Source organism: Typha angustifolia, chromosome 15, assembly GCF_048772165.1.
Source record: "Typha angustifolia cultivar Huaian chromosome 15, ASM4877216v1, whole genome shotgun sequence".
NCBI classification, from domain to species: Eukaryota; Viridiplantae; Streptophyta; class Magnoliopsida; order Poales; family Typhaceae; genus Typha; species Typha angustifolia.
The window spans coordinates 21,622,915-21,640,852 of record NC_133253.1 but is presented as its reverse complement, the minus strand read 5'-3'; the positions used below and the strand labels follow the sequence as shown (position 1 = coordinate 21,640,852).

Below are 17,938 nucleotides of genomic sequence, written 5' to 3'. Positions count from 1 at the left end.
AAATTAAACATTTTTTTGCTTTAAATCGCCATTTTTTAACTCTAATCAATTAGATAGGCACGAATATCCACTGGTTTTGGCGATTTATTGGATTCGGGTGCTTGGCCTTAATCCAAGTTCGACCCAAACTTCGGAGACTTCGATTAAAATAATTTTCGGGCCAAGGCCTGATCCGAATCCGAACTTGGCCCCACCCATTTTTTTTATATAAAGAAAAACTCTAATAATTCCCCCGAACTTCGCTCCTCCTCAGCCGTCGCCTCTTCTTCTTTCTCCCCTCTCCGCCACCGCCCTCCTCCCTCATCCCTCATCCCTCGTAGGGTAATTGTTGCATTTAACTGTTCTTGATTACGAGTTACGTCCAAGATGAAGGAGGAGCAAGATGACGAGATGGCTCCAACCAACACATTCGCTAATGCCGCAGTCAAGGTCAAGAAGGAAAAGCGAGAAGACGAAGTCGGCGATGGCCTCAATTCCCACAAGATCCTAGAAGAAGGAGAAGGGGAAGAGCCGTCCAAGATCAGGCCCTCGGAGGAGGCGATGAGGCCACGATACGGGTCGTACAGGGGAGCTTTAAGACACGTCGCCTCGGAGCCCACCCTCGCCGTTAACCGCCGTCGACTGGGACGCCTTTTGCAACGCCTCGTGAGGGCCCACAACTGGAAGGAGGCGAGTGGAGTCTTGAGCGTCCTGCTTAAAGGGACTCCTCGTGGGAGTTCCTTGTCGGAGGATCGCAGGAATTTCTTGGTGAGCGATTCAAGAACGTGGTTTTGTCATATTTGTTTATTGGTTTCTTGGTAGCGTTTGATGCAGTTGAGGTGTTTGTTGATAGGTCGCAATGGAAATCCAGAAGCGGCTTGGAGGAGGGAGTTACTACCAAACGAAGATAAAGAAGATGTATGAGGTCTGGATGAGCAAGCTCGCGTGGACGAAGAAGTGCTCCAGGAAGGTATACGTGATTTATAACCGTTTATTTTATTTTTGAAGGATTTAAATATTGGTGGTTTGGAATCTTTTCTTTTCCAGCTTGTTTTTGAAGTACTTAGATATCGCAATAAGTTCGTCAATATACATGCATGTGCAAGTTGTTATTTGTCACCACTTCTCAGCGTTGAGTTTATATTCTCTAGTCTTTCGACCAGCTTCAAGTTTTATGGACTCTAGATAACGATTAATGTTGGATCGTATCATGTGAGGCTACTCATTCCTCAATTTAATGATATCTTCTTTCATCTAATGTCAAAATATTTATGTTCCACTTCTTTTTCCTAATCAATGAAAGATAATTAAGCAAATGTTACCGAGCATGTCAGATCTTTTCGGAAAGTGGTACGAGCGAGCTTCTTAATTAAGCTTTATTGGGGTTCAGAATCCTACCTTTTTTTAAGAAGATAATTCCTCTATTTAGTGTTGACGATGATACGTCCAATTGATTATTTATCTTTTTCATGTCCTTATTCTGTGTAAATCTTGAACAGAGGCACTTGATTCAGCTGGAGCTAGCTCTTTTCTATCTTAAGCAAGGGAATGTTCAAGAGGCATATAATACTACAAAATTGTATGTTCTTACTCCTAACCATTGTTTTACTTATTTAATTAAGCATATTGTGATAAGTGATTACACAAATTTTTATTGATAGTTATTTGATGCTCATGGCGCGTTCAATAGTGTTTAAATAATAGGTTTATTGTCTTGATCTGTCTATCCTTCTATTGATGTCTTGTCCGATTGATTGATTGCCCTTGATCTGTCAAACCCTAATTGAAATATTGAACAAGTCTGTCTTCAATTGTTTTGACAGGCTACTTCCAATGTTTCAGAACTTAACCCAAGCGACCCTATAAGAACCTTTCAAGGTCTAGGTCTATCAAGACATGTTCTCGATCAGTTTGAGTCCTAAATCAACTTCAATAACTTTCAAATATAAAGTCTGAATGAATAGTGACTTTGCATAAAAATCCTTTGCACATAACAGCTTCGTTAACATCAAATACACATTTTTCTCTTTTGTCAAAAGCATAAAATCCATCAATTCATATAAAATGCTCTCCAGTAAGTAACATCAGTTGTCTTTTCCTGACTGCCCCTATCCTTTGTGATTCCCACCTATTCAGCAGCGCAATGAACTAATATCTAACTGCAACAGTTTTTTTTTTTTTGAAAGAGAATGATAGAAAAGGTATATAATATAGGATCTACCAGTTGGAACTATGTGGATATATAATTTCCAATTCACAAATGAAATCCTAGAAGAAAATAAAGAAAAAAAATGAAATGGTTGTGAGAAGTGAGCGGCTTTTCTCACTTCACTTCCCTCTTGTTGGGTGAGGGCCCCGCATGGAAACTATGCCAAGACCTGCAAGCAATTCAGATTTCTTTGCTCCTGTTGATATAATTAACTTCCTGAAAGTTTCTGATGTAGCAAATAATTATGTGAACATGACCGCCCTTCCAAATGCCTATTGAATTCTCTTTGACTTATGGTCAAAAAAATTCTCTTGATTCGAATGACTCTTGAGGTTTTGGGTTAATTACTTTTCATTGCTCAAAAAAATTATTTGAATGACTCTCGAGGCTTTCAACTCATTTCAACTAGACCAAATTTCTCCGTCTTACATAAGTTGGTGATTATTTTTTACGAACAATTATGTTTTCCTCATGGATGGCCGTGCCGGTGGCGTACCGGCTTGTGGCACGGCACCCCTCATAATAGCTTTGCCGCTCGCCATCGACCTCGTTGTCGAGTTATCCGTCGCCAATCACCGCTTGCCTTTGCCTTCGCCATCGCTTCGTCGTGTGCCCTAGCCTGAAAGAGAAGAGGGGAGAGAGAGAGAGAGAGAGAGAGAGAGGGAGGGAGGGGGGTTTCGAGCGATAGCAACGACGACGGTTCGTGCCACCGACCTGCATGGTTTGTACTTGTGGCACGACCATCATTGGTACTTTTCCTTAGATGATAATTGCTCATATTACTTACTCATTAATGTGACTTTGATTCTCTTTTAGTCTTGTTCAGGATCGTGATTCTGCAACTGAGCCAGTTGTAAACCTTATGCATGGGCTGATCCTGTATCATCTTTGGTATTCGGGACTCCCAGAAGAGATGCAAATTAAGGGCTTTGACATTTGTATTACCTCTGAGACAGCACAGATGGTATTTAATGATGGTTATGAAGAAACTGGAATGCTAGAGAGTTCGGATGATCATAACGCAGTCAACATTGAAGATGCCACAGTTTCTTCTCAGTTGGAATCAGAAAGCTCAGTTGGCAATAACAAGGATGCTTTCATGGAGTACAAAAGTGAGGTGCCAAGGAAGCAACCAAATGTTTCTCGTCCTGCACACGATTTTTATCTAAGTGGATCAGAGAAGAATGATGAGAGAGCTACTTCTACTAATCTCCACGTCAACTTCCAAAACAGCTCCATTTTTCTCGCCCGTGGTAGGTATACATACTCTCCATTATGTTTATTTTTTCATATTATATTGTATATCTTTTTGTTATGATTAGGATCATGTCTTTCTTTAATTCAAAATACTTTTTGACCCTCCAAATTAATAGTGTCAGAGGGTAAAGTGGTCTAATGGCTTAAGAGTATCTGTTATTGTAATTATGATTATGTATTTTACCTTCTTTTTTAGTTGATTTGCTTTCTGAAACATCACAAAGAATTTATACTGTACTTTATTTGATAGTTATTGGTTTTAAATTTTTGACATGAGCATAATTGATGATTTCAATATGACTTACATGTTAGGGTTGGACACAAGTTTGTTGCCGATAAAGTTGAAGCACCACCTTGCTGGTGACCTAGAGCAATCTATATATCTACATAGGAGATTGGCTGATGAAAATTACAGAGATGCTGTCAGACATTTGAGGCTTGCTCTTTATTCTTCGACACCACCATTAATGGCATCCTTATTACCATTAATACAGGTAATGGTCCATTATTCACATTCCTTTATTTTGTTCAAGCTAGGAGTTGTCAAGATTTACCTATTACGGTATATATTTTAACTGAATTTTTATTTATCTCTCTCCCTTCTGCAAAATATTGCCATTAATACCTGGAACAATATTCCGGCTGCAAAATATAAATTTTGCATGCCATCCTTTTGTTCAAAAGATTCTGAGTTAATGGATCATGGAGAATGTTGTTGCTTTTGTTTTTACTATCTTTTTAAAGTTCCTGCTGCCCGTTGTATTGAGTTTCTGAATGTGAAAAAAAAACTTTTCTCTTTTGATCTCTTTTGATTAACCGAATGAAAGTTTTTTCTTTCTCTTTCTTGTTCAAAGCAATTGTATTTTCAGGCCTGATTTTTCACTAATTAATTAAATGATTTAGTGATGCATATTTTAACTTTATAGATTTTATGCAAACCTATTCATATAATCTTACAAGTAAGTCTACTAGCTAACAGTTCTTTATGTTTGTGCATTGAATCTATATTTTTTGAAGACATATTTACTCTTTGTAGTATTCATGTGTAATTTTAGGTTTTATTTTTCAACTCACTTTTTAGTTTCTGTCTTCTGCTTTTGCATTATAGCTTTTGCTGCTTGGCGACAACATCGAAGAAGCATTAATCGAGCTTGAGAAATCCTGCCTTAATTCCAGCAGAGCATTTCCTTTCAGGTTCTCTAGACTGACATGACCTGATCATGCTTATTCCCACATGGAATTTGACCTTTTTTATGATTTATTTTACTTTTAAACTTAAGTATTGTTGAAAAGAATGTTTCATTTAGGCTTATTTTTTTCTGCTATAAAGAGAAGTAGTATATGCTCCAAGGTTTTTTTATTAATGTTGTCTGGCATTATGTGTGCATGATAGCATGTCTCATAGCAGTTACCCAGTATGAATTGGTGCCATAACTTAGTATGACAGCGAGAAAGATAGAAGAGAAAAGAGAAGGCAGGTGAAGGTGCAGCATAGTGAGGGGAGGAGAGGGGTTAACACCTCTTGGAGTCCTTCCTAATGAATGTTTTCCATTTTTTAAGACTGCAATAGCTTGCTTCTTGTTCTGGTTGAGAATGTTGCTTATTTGAAAGAGACTACTCTACAATGCAAATCCTAGTTCATTTGCTAATTGGCTCAAAAAGTTAGGTCTATATGAAGTTTCTTACAACCTGTCAGCTGTCGGGTCATTTGATTTAGGTGGTGTCAGCAGTAACTAATATCATTTTTCTACTTTTGATAGGAGTCAGATCTGGTAGGATCTAAATTTGCATTCGGCAACTCCCATATCCATGGTAATATATAACAGGTAGGAATAAATGTCAAAATCTTAAACAATAGAGATCATGAGGCTATTATAAGCAGCAAATGATCGTTATAAACTTAAAACGAGTTATTTTAGCTTAGATATATTTTAAGTTATGAGATACTTGCCCATATGAAGGACCTCTTGTTGTGTGTAGTATTATTAGGTCTTTAAACAATATTATTCAATATTATGCCCTCCTACCAATCTGGAGAGATTTACATTTTATACACCATAAGAAGGAAAAAGCGATAAAGGAGATGTGTGTATTAAATAGTTTTTTTTTTCATGAATTAGGTTCCTTGCTTTGGGTCGTATCTGGCTGAATCAATGGGATTCTTTTTCATTTTATCGTACACTGTTTTTGAGAACACAGCCATAACCATGCTTGTTAGGCTGGACCTTTCTAGGATGCTTACAGACAGCTAGTTGTTCCCCTTAGTATTTTATATGAATCATCATATTAAGTGTGGATGTTCCCAAATTGATGAATCTTTTGGCTTGCTAAGTTCGTACTTTTTGTAACTAATCATTTTCTCTGGGTTTTATCCAATAGTCTTAGACTTTTAATTCCTACATTACTTCTGGACACTTTCATAGCTCCAAGACTCTAAAAAGTCCTTTTACACTTGTCTAGTAGTCTCTTTTAGACTTTGTTATCATGCTGAACTCCCAAAGCTTGTTGAATCTCCTTAAATTTCCATGATATGTTTTTATTATCTGCAAATGCTGAACTCCAACTAGAACAGTTCTTTAACTTGTTACGATGCACACTTATCCTGCAGACTAAGGGCTAGACTACTGGAGTGTTTCCATGGCAATCAAGCCACAACTATCTCTAGTTGCTATGAGGATGCTTTGAAAAGGGATCCTACAGAAATCTACTCATTGGAAAGGCTAGTCAAAATGCACAGAAGTGGTTTGTCCCTGAAGCATATTTTTGATTTTCTGACATGTTTTGGATGATTTTTACAGATGTATTGTCATATTACAGAATACTACACATCTTGATTCTACTAGAACTATTAGAAAGTTTATTAAATAATAATTTATTTCAATCGAGTACATTTCTAATCATTAATCAAAGTGAATCATTTTTAAGCCTTCAATTAATTCTAATATTACGTTGCATATTAGTTCTAACTGGTGTTCATGTCTTCCGGTACATTTAAAAAGATAAGGTTCATATGCACAAGACTACTGGTGCAGAATGTGATGTGTTGATTCTGGTACATTTAAAAGAAAATTTGCATGCACAAGACTACTGGTGCAGAATGTGATGTGTTGATTTACTTCTAGTTCGGAGCGGTATGTTGGTCTACCCAATGTGTGATTGTTTAATAAGATAGTTTGTATATGTCATTACTCATTACAGGGACAAGAGAAACCACAAGGGACTGTGAGAGGATCAATGAGAGAAAAAGTGGTGGCTCAGAATTCAGAGGGTGTTCAAGATAGAGCTAGAGTGAAGGGACTGCATAGAAGAGCTTAGTTAAGACTTTGTTTGTTGTTGATGTCTCTAGGCAAGAGAGGGGCTGCAGTGAATCCGGCAGACTAGAAACATTTGGAAGACCTATCTCTCTAGTTGCAGATTAGCCCAGAATTACCTGCCATTTGATCTCATTGCATCTCCTTTCTGGTGTTGAACGTTGTGGTTCTTTTCTCCATGGAAAACAACACTAGGTTGTGTATCATATTGGCCTAACGACACAAGCTTTTTGTCAATGAAAAGTCATAAATTGGAACAAGGTATAGACATTAATCCCTTCTATGACCTTCCAAACATTCTCGGAGTTGATTTTAAAAGAGGGTCAACATGTGGAGATATGCATTTCTCAGAATTGTTGTATTGGATCTGACCATAGAGGCATAGAGTATGACAGTTCAAAAGTAACAGAACAGATAGGTTTCCAGTTTCTCTCTCGTGCACATCAGTTATATTTTTTGTTTATACTTTCTTTCTTTAGATTCTATCTTTTGCATCTCCGAATATATTTTGTAGATGTACTAACTTTTGCACCCTCGCAAATGCCCCAAATATATTCAAGGTACAAAGTGTTTGTCATAACGTAGCAATGGTAAATGCAGTAAAGAGAGGCTGTTTTGAATGGTTCATGCAAATGGCATATATTCGCTTATGCAGATATATTGGGACATTATTGTTGCTTTTTGGTTCCATGATCTTGAACCACATAATGGCTCGTTTTTAAATATTTTGGATATTTAAAATCATGTGTAAGGGCATTATATCTTGTGACTAAACTGACGCAGTTTGTTGAATATTCTCTTTATCGATGTACTTGTTACAGAATTGTACTATCTGTAGTAGTAGAGCATGATTACTGTGATAGTTTAGTTCAATTCTGCTAGCCTTCTCCTTACATGCTTGGCGTGCCTTCTTTATCAGGAAATTACAGTACTATGCAGTTATTGGAGATGATAACTTTGCATTTGGATTCTACGGATGCAAAATCTAGTGTATGGGAAGAGTTTGCTTCTTGTTTCCTTAAGATTCGAACTTCTGGAATATCTGACTATGAAGATCGTGTCTCTGCGAATGTACAAGGTGGTCTGACTGGCATTATTTCTTCTAGCAAAATCCCTGAATTCTTTGGGCATAAAAAAGATACATGGCAGCTTCGCTGTAGGTGGTGGGTAAATCGCCATTTCAGCAAGAATTCTTTTCTGACAGAAATTGAAGCTGGTGAGTTGGTATGTTTTGGCAATAATAGTTCAGATATGCAATTGTTCTTTCCATAATTATTCTTGATATCTTGAGGAACCTTCATGATTGAACATGATTACTTTATAATTGCATGATACCGAAAAATAGGAAATGATGCCAGTATTGGTGGCAAATGCTTCATGATAACTGTCTAAGCATGACATTTTGGCCACTGACAGAATCAAGTCTAGAGTGAGAGTTGGTAACTTGGTATACTTAATCTGCTCTTTTCAACTAAATTGTCTCACTCCAAAATTAATTGTATTTGGAAAAGATGTTAGTTTTGCAGTACTGCTTTCCGAGTAATATATGGTCATAAATTGGACGATAATTGAAAGGAGTGTATTTATCATCCTAATTAGGTTTAAAGGATGTCATTAAAATGAGAACTTATTTCCTTATTGCTTTTGTTACAGGTGATTGGAAGCTTTTAACTTCTAAAGCAGCTTGTGCATCCCATCTCTATGGTCCCAAGTTTGAGTATGTCAAAGCTGTCGTTAGCAGCCTTGGAAAGGAAGGGGACAATGATCAGATCACTTTCCTACGTAGACACATGCAAAGTTCGTTGAAATTACACCAACATCTGGATGGAGCCAGTTCAATATAGTGATGGTTGTCAGAAGACTATCTTCCCTCTTATTAGAGGGTCACAGAAGAACGCTGACCTATTACTTTGCTCGTATGAGGCCCACAATGAGCCCAGCGAGGGATTGTTTATTGTTTTGAGAAAACAGGTAAAACAAGATAAAGGCAGGTTCTATGCATATTCTTATGGTGATATTCTGAGGAAAGCCCCCTGAGCCCGAGTGTATGGAAATATTCCAAATGAAATAGTTCAAGGTTGATCTTTCTCAATTGTAATCGCATTTCTGTAGACCATCCACTGTTACACAATTTTATAACGTGTCTTAGTGGAATAAATAGCCTTTTCTCCTCAGGGATTATGACTTTTTCACAGTCATATCATTCAAAAACAAAAGGACCCAAGCAAGGCATGTCAGATTAAGTTGGAAATTATTGTTAGGGCTCTGAAATGGCTAGAAATCAACATTGATGTTGAATTGTTGATGGGAGTTACTTTCTCAACTATCCTCATTTTCTAGTTGCCGTCCTAATACTGCAGTTCCAAAAGCTCTTCATGGAATTTGAATTCTACACTGTTCGATATCTGATTACTTCTGCTCTTTTCCCTTTTTTGGTGGTTTGTGTAATGGCTGTTCTCTCAATTATAAGAATCGGATAAGGGCTTCGCTCACAAAAGCAAAGTTGTTCGTAGGAAACTACAACCATTTCCAAAATTGAATGGAAAGCCAGTCAGTTCATAATGATGTGCTAGTGGTCTTGCTGTATCGGATACGTGACAATTGTAAACATGGTAATTTTCATAATTTTATGTATGATATGGAGGTATTTGCAGTATAATTTTATAAATTATGTATCAAAAGCTACTAGCTATCATGCAGGATTACCCATTATGCGCTCAATTTTATGGAGGAAATGGAAGCCCTACTTTCCTCCCAAGAGTTTAATCTTGATCTTTACTCCATGTAATCCCTCTTCTTTCTTTCCCCTTTGTATATTGCTTTGTTCTTAATATAATCGGGTTCTACCCTTTCTTTAAAAAAAAGAAACAACATAGATTAGAGGAGAATAAATAACTTGATACAGAAGCTATCAACGTGCTGCTGGCTGCAACATCTTCTCCAGCTCTCCGGCCATCTATCCACCATACTCGTATATTATACAGTTATAGCGACAAACTTACAATGGAAGATGATTGAATTCTATACCAAGTGTCCAAGGCCATTTCACAGAATCCAGTAAAAGCTACAGACGAAAATGTCTTTCCAATCAAAGCAAACTTATAGACAAACTAGAAATATTAGGGACTGAAGAAAGCAAATTCCAATCATAGACAGATATGAAGAATAACCTGACAAAAGGATACAAGCTGACTACAAACCAGATTAGCTCGTAACCTGATCAAGTAAATTACAAATGGGCCATGCATGTGTTGATTCAATTCCCTTCCAAGGATGATGACGTGTTCTACAGCTGCTGGCAATAGTGTCTCCAACTAGAAATTGCAAATGCAGCAACCTAACAGCTGATAAATTCACGCGTGTCCACAGATTAAGCTGCCATCCAGAATAGGCTGACGCTGGAAATCTATAAGAGCTTTGGATCGTAAAAGGCCATCTGAAGTTGCTTTACTAGGTTGACCCAGGCACCGACACTTTGACCATCAACAGTTACCCAGTCCACAGCTGTTGCTGCTGGTTGTTCCCACCACTCATCAACCTGCATGGAACAAAATATTATGCATATTATTTTTGCTAACCAGCACATCCTGAACATACTCAGTGAGGAGGCAAGATGCCATTACGCCCATCCTATATATGGTTTTTAACGTCTTTCATATGTAGCAAATATGACATTCTATATCATACAACATCAAACAGTCAGAATTATAGTATTACAAGATAGTGACATAGAGGACCAAAGTACTGATTTCATGTTACTTACTAAGCCCCTCACACGATGGCAATCTAGCAAGCATCTTTGAGCATCTATAACTGCATTTCTGAGTTCTGGCATCCATCTTTCTGTGACGACCTTCTCTTGTTCACCAGCCAACTTCAGACAATAATTGGCCATCCTGCAAAATGGTTTAAAGAAAGTTATCTTCTTCATCACAATCACTACCATGCCACTAGAAAAAAGAATGCAAATTGCGCAAAAGCAGCTAAAAAATGAGGCAGCTTCATTGGTGAATGGATAGTTCTTCATTATTACATTAACTCACACTCTGACATTAGCCTTCATAAATGATCACACATGCCAATCTGCCAGTCCATGCGGACAGTATAATAGTCATGTCATGTGTTGCAGAACACTGTGTGCATGCTGTTGGCAATTTTGCATTGTGATTTTTATTTACCATCATGGAGCCACGTGAATACAGTAAGGCATGGTCGGCACAAGGAATAGTACTTTTACGGTTTTACCAAGATAGATAAAAGGAGGAGCCAAGCAAAACAACAAGTAAACCCATAAACTACACTAAAATTCCCAAGAATCATATGTGCTAGTGGAATAACTTTGAGTAGTATATTCAAAAGCTTTAAAATTCAAATTTTGAAATGCTGACACTGAATAAATAATCAAATGTTTTACCTGTCATATTCTTGTTGCACACGGTGTGCATGGTTTAGTAAAACACGATCATTCTCAACAAGGTTTCTCTGCATATGAACCAGGGTAATTGCTTTGGACAAATCCTCTAATATGCTAGCCTCAGAACCACGAGGTTTCAGGCAGAAATCAAGCGACTCTAAAACTGATACCAGGCCAGCATCTGCACCTTCTGTTCCTAGTGAAATAGTTAATACAATTAAACTAATTCACATTACCATAGATATGGACAATTGTTTTACAATTATATAACTGGGATGACAAACACAAATCTGAACTAAGTATTTTGCCATGAATCTTCCTAAAAGCAAGAAAGCTAGAAAAAGAATAACTGAAGCATTTAAGCACCATGTAAACATGTCAAACCAAGAAGAATTATATAGATGAAATACAATGCCAAATTTGGTTTTAAAGCATCTTAGATTGCTTGTCCTACTCTTCCTTTCCTATTTTAACTATGTACCCTGGAATTTCAAGTTCAAATGTTCAGAAGGCAGTTCTCTAGTTGCCTAGAGGGTAAAAGTTCTAGAATTACAAGCTAGGAGAATTTTCATTCAGTAAGACCTATGCAAGCAGATATATTTGAAACAAATTATCTGTGTTCCCAGCATATATAGAAGCAAACTGACCAGAAGTATACTGAAGAGCAGCAGAGACACGGCATATAGAAGGAATTGCAGATGGATCTCTAGCACCAGCTCTTGAAGTCAATATAGCAGCATTCTTTTCTGCAGCTACAAGTGCTTCTGCTCCTGTAGCACCATTAGCACCCACAGCTTCCAAAAGTGCCTGTTTAGACAAAAGCAAGAAATAGTATCAATTGATTCAATTCTTAAAGTTCCAATATATTACAACATATGTTGTCCTGTACAAGAAAATGCATTCTGCAAATAAGATGATTATGATTGATTTTAGGAAAAAGAAAACAATCAAGAACTTTTCATAATTAATATTCTTCCTAAGAAGGTCTAGAGTAATTATGTGCAACAAAAAAGAGGACCACAAGTTTCAAAGAAAAATCAACATATGCAACTAGTGTCAAAACTAAGATGAATTTGCTGCCATGAATATGCAACATATGCAACCGCCCGCCGATCGCCGCCCGCCGGCCGGATACGGATCCAAACCCGCAACTTAAACTTTAAACCCTCTCTCGATCTCTCTAGAGAGAGAGAGAGAGAGAGAGAGAGAGAGAGAGAGAGAGAGCTAGGGCACGAAGAGGCGGCAGGCGGCAATTGGTGGTGACGATGATTACAATGGCAAAGGTGAGTATTCCTTACATCTTTCTCTCATTCTCTTACGACACGGCTAGCAAGTGCCGCGGCACATGCCGTACAGTGTCGTGCTGGCCGGTGGTCGGCACGGTCCATACCTGTGGCACGGCCATCGTTGTTTTTGACAAATTTTGTTTAGAACCTAGAGCCTAGAGGTACGCAGAAAGGGGGAACGAAAGTCATCTCTTCAATCAATATTTTTCTAGGTCAGCTAGAATGCAACTCAAAGTTGGAAGTGCTAAAAAGAGATTGACGGGATTATCTGAACCCCTCTAACCTCACATAATCACTCTTGAATTGATGCATCTTATCCAGCCAAAGCAAAATAAGATAAGAGAGGCTTGCCATAAAAACTATCATGCCATTTGGCTTGTAATTTATTGACTTACATTCTTGCAATTAAGGCTCATGCAACTCAAGAGCAATGCACTGTAAATTCCTCTTTGAGAAAATAGTCGAGACAAGGAAAACAAAAGGAAATTCTATGTTATTTCTTTAAAGGCTTCACAATGCATTCATAATATTTACAACATTATAGGCAACAATAACGCAAAAAAGCCTTTCAAGGGAACTAAGCTACTTGTCTCACTGGAAGGATTACCAACCTGTGGACTTGCTGGCAACATGTATAAGCTGTTATCCAGACTTTGATAGAAGGCAGATAGTTCTTTCTCTATCAGATCCTTTGAGCTGGTCGACATGTCCACCACAGCAGTGCATGATGGAATTATAGTCCTTGATGCATATTCTCTTGCAGCTAATGGTTGCTGGTCCCAAAATGCCGACGCATCCTAAAGAGTGAACAGTTCACTGTAAGTTTCTTAAATGGGCATAAGTAATTACTGCAATATTTGACTGCTATCTACTGACAAAGTGACAATGATAGCAACTTTAACTACATAATGATTCATAAAAATGTCCTGCAAGGAAAACCATCTATAAATGGAAGATAAGCACAACAGTAACTCAAGGTAGATAAATGCGAGTACTGGCCTTGAATGATAATAAAGCCTTTGATCTCCAACATAATAAAGAAGTGAAATTTTATCAGATGAAAACCATTAATATTCAACTAATTTTGGAAAGGAAGAATCTAACCCTATTAGCTCGAAGAAGAGCACTATATATGCATTCAAGTTCTGATCTACGAGCATCAAATTCTTCAATTTTCTTCCACTTCTTCTTCAATGAGTCTTCTGCTTCTTTCCACTCTGCACACAATTTATTTAAGCGTTGCACTTCAGATGTTAATGTACTCAAGCTTGCCCTCAGCCCAGCAACTTCTCTTTCCCTGGCCCAGACATCTAGCTGCGTACAAGGTAGAAAATATAAAGCATGTCAAGCACAGGAGATAGGTATTTTAAATATCATATAAGGGAATCCACATGTTGGGCATTTATAACAGTATGCAAAGTAAGTCTACATGCAGCCACAACTTGTCCCACAATATGCTAACTATCAACATAAAAGAACAAAAAATATAGGTTAAGTACAAATACGTAATTATAGGCATCAGAGCGACAAGAGGCACTCACTCATATGCAGGTTATAAAACAAGTTACAAGAAAACAGATGCATGTTCATAGTGAAAGAATTGAACATAAAAAATGCATCACAGGTAACATGTAAAGAAGCATGCCTATGTAATTGAGAGTAACATCTAAAGAAGTATGGCGCAAGAAAAACTCCTATACTTCAAACTTTTGAAGAATCTTATGAATTTCTATGTATCGTCATACGATGAAAGCATTTTGAACAATACCTCAATATGCCTGCTATTGCCTTGTGAGGTGTTTCCAGCAGGAAGCTTCTGAGAAGAGACCATGTCGCCGGCCCCATGCAAGCGTTTCAAAAGCTTTTGACACAAGGCCTTAGCTTCTGCAGCCTTGTTTAATGCATCTTCAGTAGCTACAAACTGTTGCACGTGTGCTTTCTGTAAAGCAACAGAATTACACTGTTAGTTCAACAACAACATGCTTCAGTGAAGCAAAGGTCCATAAGATGCCTGTCAAGATAACTAACTACAACCATTGCCTATTATAATAAATTGGCATCTAGTAGATCTGAAACTTCATGGTTGATATCACTAGGCTTTCACAACAAATGCAACTAGGAACAGTTGAGAAGGAAGTATACTCTTCACTTTTCCAGAAAAGTCTAGAATTAACAAATTACTGTATGGGTACTGATGTTCATCTAACCTTTTAAGATGATACCTGAGGTTTCGAATGAAAAATGAATATGTAGAACGATAAATGACCAACTAGTTTAGATGGCTGGCAGTTAAAATCTTGCGAGTATATTCAAGGTGTAAGAGTTTCATAACAGGACAAATGACTGTATTGACAGCAGATTTTCCTAACAAAATAAAAACTGCCAGTATCATATTTCTCATGTACGGATTTCAGAAAGAATTATAATTGAAGGTTTGACAAACAAGCATAACAAACATTGTCAAAACATAGAGGGCACCTGTCTTTCAAGAAGCTGATTATAAGTTCCTTTAGTTGATATATCTGATCCAGTCTTCTCAGTACCATATACCTGGTATGGTAAGGGTGAGCTAGCATCAGCAGAAGCAGCATCAACTACTCGATCATTCTCATATCTATATCTGCACACAAAAAAGGTGATGCTGTGATAATTATTATCGAGATGAAAAACTGGTGGAAAATTGTGCACTCACTAAACAGGCAATCTGACAAAAAGGGGATCTTCACAAGGTAATATTCAGGCATGTTACCTAATTGAACAAGCTATAGGAAGTTGAACACTAATATCAGTAAAAACCACAACATAAATTTTTTACTTCATAAAGTATATATGTAGAAGTACTGTAATCTAAGTCTTCCTGGTGTTCTGTCATAGTAAATCTTAGTTTAGAAGCCCCTCATCAATTTGGTTATTCTAGGTTAGGGAGAGTTTATAGTTGGGAACTATTTTATTATCTTGCAAAATTGCATTTTATAACAAAACTCTGAACATCAAATGTCCTTGATGCAACAACCATTAGATATTCTTAGTGTCATACTGTCATCTCTATTTCACCTAAATTTCGCTGTCCACGTGGATGTCATATCCCATTGACTAATTCTATAGACAAATTTGCTTTCTTAGACACAGAACCAATAAAGAGCAGCAAAAAGCAAGAGATCATTCAAGATTTATTTTTTCCTTGATTTTCTAGACAGTAAACCATCTCATGACTAAAAGCTTTACTTAACAACAAGATATTAACCTGATACAAGTACCGCTTCCTATTTTAAAATACTAGAAAAACAATAGATACCGGAGATGCGATAACATCACAAGTAAATTGCATAAGTATCACACTTGGTGTTTTTCTAATATTTTAAAATAGGAAAAGCAAGGCTTGATTGAGACTAGGAATGGCCCATGATTTGGTGATGACTGATGAGTAATTGGATGGAGATTGTTTCTACTTTCTAAAATCTATTTCTTTTAATTGCAGGAATCTAGCCTTTTCATGGCTAAAAGGCTGAAATTAACCTGATACAAGTACCATTTGCTTATCTGCAGTTATAGAATTGAGATGGTCATGTACATCTTACTTAAGCCATTATATCACTGATATAGCCCATATAATGGATGACCAGAATTTCCATGAGTGCCACAAAAGAATACTACATATAACTTCATCATATATGATCCCATCGTCATGCCAGATAATATTCTTCAATGAATTTCATAAGGTTCTAACTGAAGAATCTTCAACATGAAGGTAACTGGAAATGGTAAGACATGATGACGAAAAGGGACTTCGTTTAGTAGTACCTTAAAAGTTCAGCATCAGCTCTTATGTCAATCTTTTCAGTTTCCCTATGAATATGTGTTCTGACACGCAATGTGTAAGTAGTAATTGCCTGAAGCAGCAGAGAGGGATTTTTTAGAGCATCAATTGCTATCACTTTGACATCTTCAGGTACTTCGCCATCCAAATCAAGGCCCAATTTTGCACCATCCAACTGGGAGTTCACATTAACACCACACCCATCATATGCCGGGAAAGTACTATGTATTCTTTCAATCATATCAGCAGCAAGAGTTTCACATGCCCTCCGTATGGTTTTTTCTCGTGAGGTCTCGATAAGGACGATATCATCTGATGACTTGTTGCCCTTGACAGTGGAGTAAACTTCTTCTTTCTCACAATGTGCTTGGAGATCTTCAGCTGCATCTTCTGTACTAGTGCTCGATCTCCGTATGTCCCTTGCTTGATCAACATACTGATGAAGACGCCTTTGGTATTCTGCAAATATTTTAGCTGCCTCATCACATTGCTGGTTGTATGTCTCCAGCATAACCTGCTTGTGCCTAATATTAAAAGGATAATTTGATCAACAATACAAACGACATATCATAACCTCATATTATAATGCACTTATTAAAGATCACAACTTCCATAGGTCAAACACTAAATCAACGGATATGAACAACTCTTAGTGATGAAAGGAATCCAGATACCAGAAAAAGGAAAGAAATAAACAAACCTCTTACTTCCATTATGACGATTTTGCAATTCCTACAGCATATGTAATTCAGGAAGAAAGAAGAGGAATCTTTCTTCCATTCTCACTTCTAGCCACCAAAAAACTAAGGAAAACTCGATAAAAGACTTGAATTCAAACCAGACAATTACCTAATACGTAATTAGCAAAGTTCCCCAAAATCAAAAGAAGTGAACTACTAAGAACGCTAGATCTCATCATTTACCTCGCAGTAGACCTCTCATCAAGCATCCGCTTCCGCTCGGCCTCCTCCCTCGCGACCTCCGCCATCCGCGCCCTCAGCTCCTTCCGCTGCCTCCTCACCACGCTCCGTAGCCTCTCCGCTTCCTCCTCGGCCAGATCTCTCTCCCTCAACGCCGTCTCCCTCGCCTCCTCCTCGAACCCCCCGCCTTTGGCTGCCTTCTCCCTCCTACTCCGCCTCCCCAAACCCGACTCCTCCACCGCCACTCCGTGGACAAGGATGTTTCGCCGCGCCGTGGCCACCGTCTTCTCCGAACGGACTCGCCGGAGGAGGAAGCTCCACAAGGGAACCATGTTGCCGCGGCAGATCTTGCGGAGCTGGTCAGCGGAGGGCGGCGGCGAGGGGTACCCCATCTCATGGAGCCAGTCTAAGATTGCTTCCGGCCGCGGCGGCGAGGAGGCACCGCCGGAGACCTGCATTGCCACCGGCGGGAAAGGAGACCCTAGGGATCTTAGATGGGGGAATACGAGAGCGGGAAACCCTAGGTGATTCGATCGAGGGTTTTGGAGGGAGTGTGATGTGATCTCGAGTCTTTCGAGTGGATCTGTTTCTCTACCATTGGTCTTTTCGTGGACGGACGGCTGTTCTCAGAGCGAAGAGGGAGTAGGGAAAGAAAACGAAACGCTACCGATATCCCGGCCGAACAAAATAACGTTACATTTGAACTACTACTGCTCATTGTCGCATAAAATTTCTTATTTTTTTT

General features: G+C 38.2%; 2 protein-coding genes across 4 annotated transcripts; one reads left to right on the top strand and one right to left on the bottom strand.

The window, feature by feature from the left end:
- Positions 1 to 251: 251 nt before the first annotated feature.
- On the top strand, positions 252 to 9,404 carry LOC140778873 (uncharacterized). Of its 2 annotated transcripts, none has more exons than XM_073123766.1 (9): positions 252 to 747; positions 833 to 949; positions 1,479 to 1,558; positions 3,005 to 3,441; positions 3,758 to 3,939; positions 4,554 to 4,639; positions 6,054 to 6,187; positions 7,676 to 7,972; positions 8,410 to 9,404. In XM_073123766.1, exons 1-9 carry the CDS (start codon positions 367 to 369, stop codon positions 8,598 to 8,600), a joined length of 1,905 nt encoding a protein of 634 aa, XP_072979867.1. In that variant the 5' UTR covers positions 252 to 366; the 3' UTR covers positions 8,601 to 9,404. The 2 variants fall into 2 exon arrangements, with proteins under 2 accessions (XP_072979867.1, XP_072979868.1); XM_073123767.1 differs by having other exon boundaries at positions 7,676 to 7,980; positions 8,410 to 8,559.
- Positions 9,405 to 9,760: 356 nt separating this feature from the next.
- On the bottom strand, positions 9,761 to 17,871 carry LOC140779128 (AUGMIN subunit 5). 2 transcript variants are annotated; one of them, XM_073124106.1, is made up of 10 exons: positions 17,197 to 17,871; positions 16,258 to 16,797; positions 14,935 to 15,076; positions 14,225 to 14,395; positions 13,561 to 13,770; positions 13,068 to 13,253; positions 11,818 to 11,977; positions 11,171 to 11,366; positions 10,520 to 10,652; positions 9,761 to 10,294 (listed from the first exon to the last, which is right to left on the bottom strand). In XM_073124106.1, the coding sequence occupies exons 1-10, from the start codon at positions 17,649 to 17,651 to the stop codon at positions 10,163 to 10,165; spliced, it is 2,325 nt and encodes a 774-aa protein (XP_072980207.1). In that variant the 5' UTR covers positions 17,652 to 17,871; the 3' UTR covers positions 9,761 to 10,162. The 2 variants fall into 2 exon arrangements, with proteins under 2 accessions (XP_072980207.1, XP_072980209.1); XM_073124108.1 differs by having other exon boundaries at positions 11,171 to 11,360.
- Between the last annotated feature and the right edge of the window lie 67 nt (positions 17,872 to 17,938).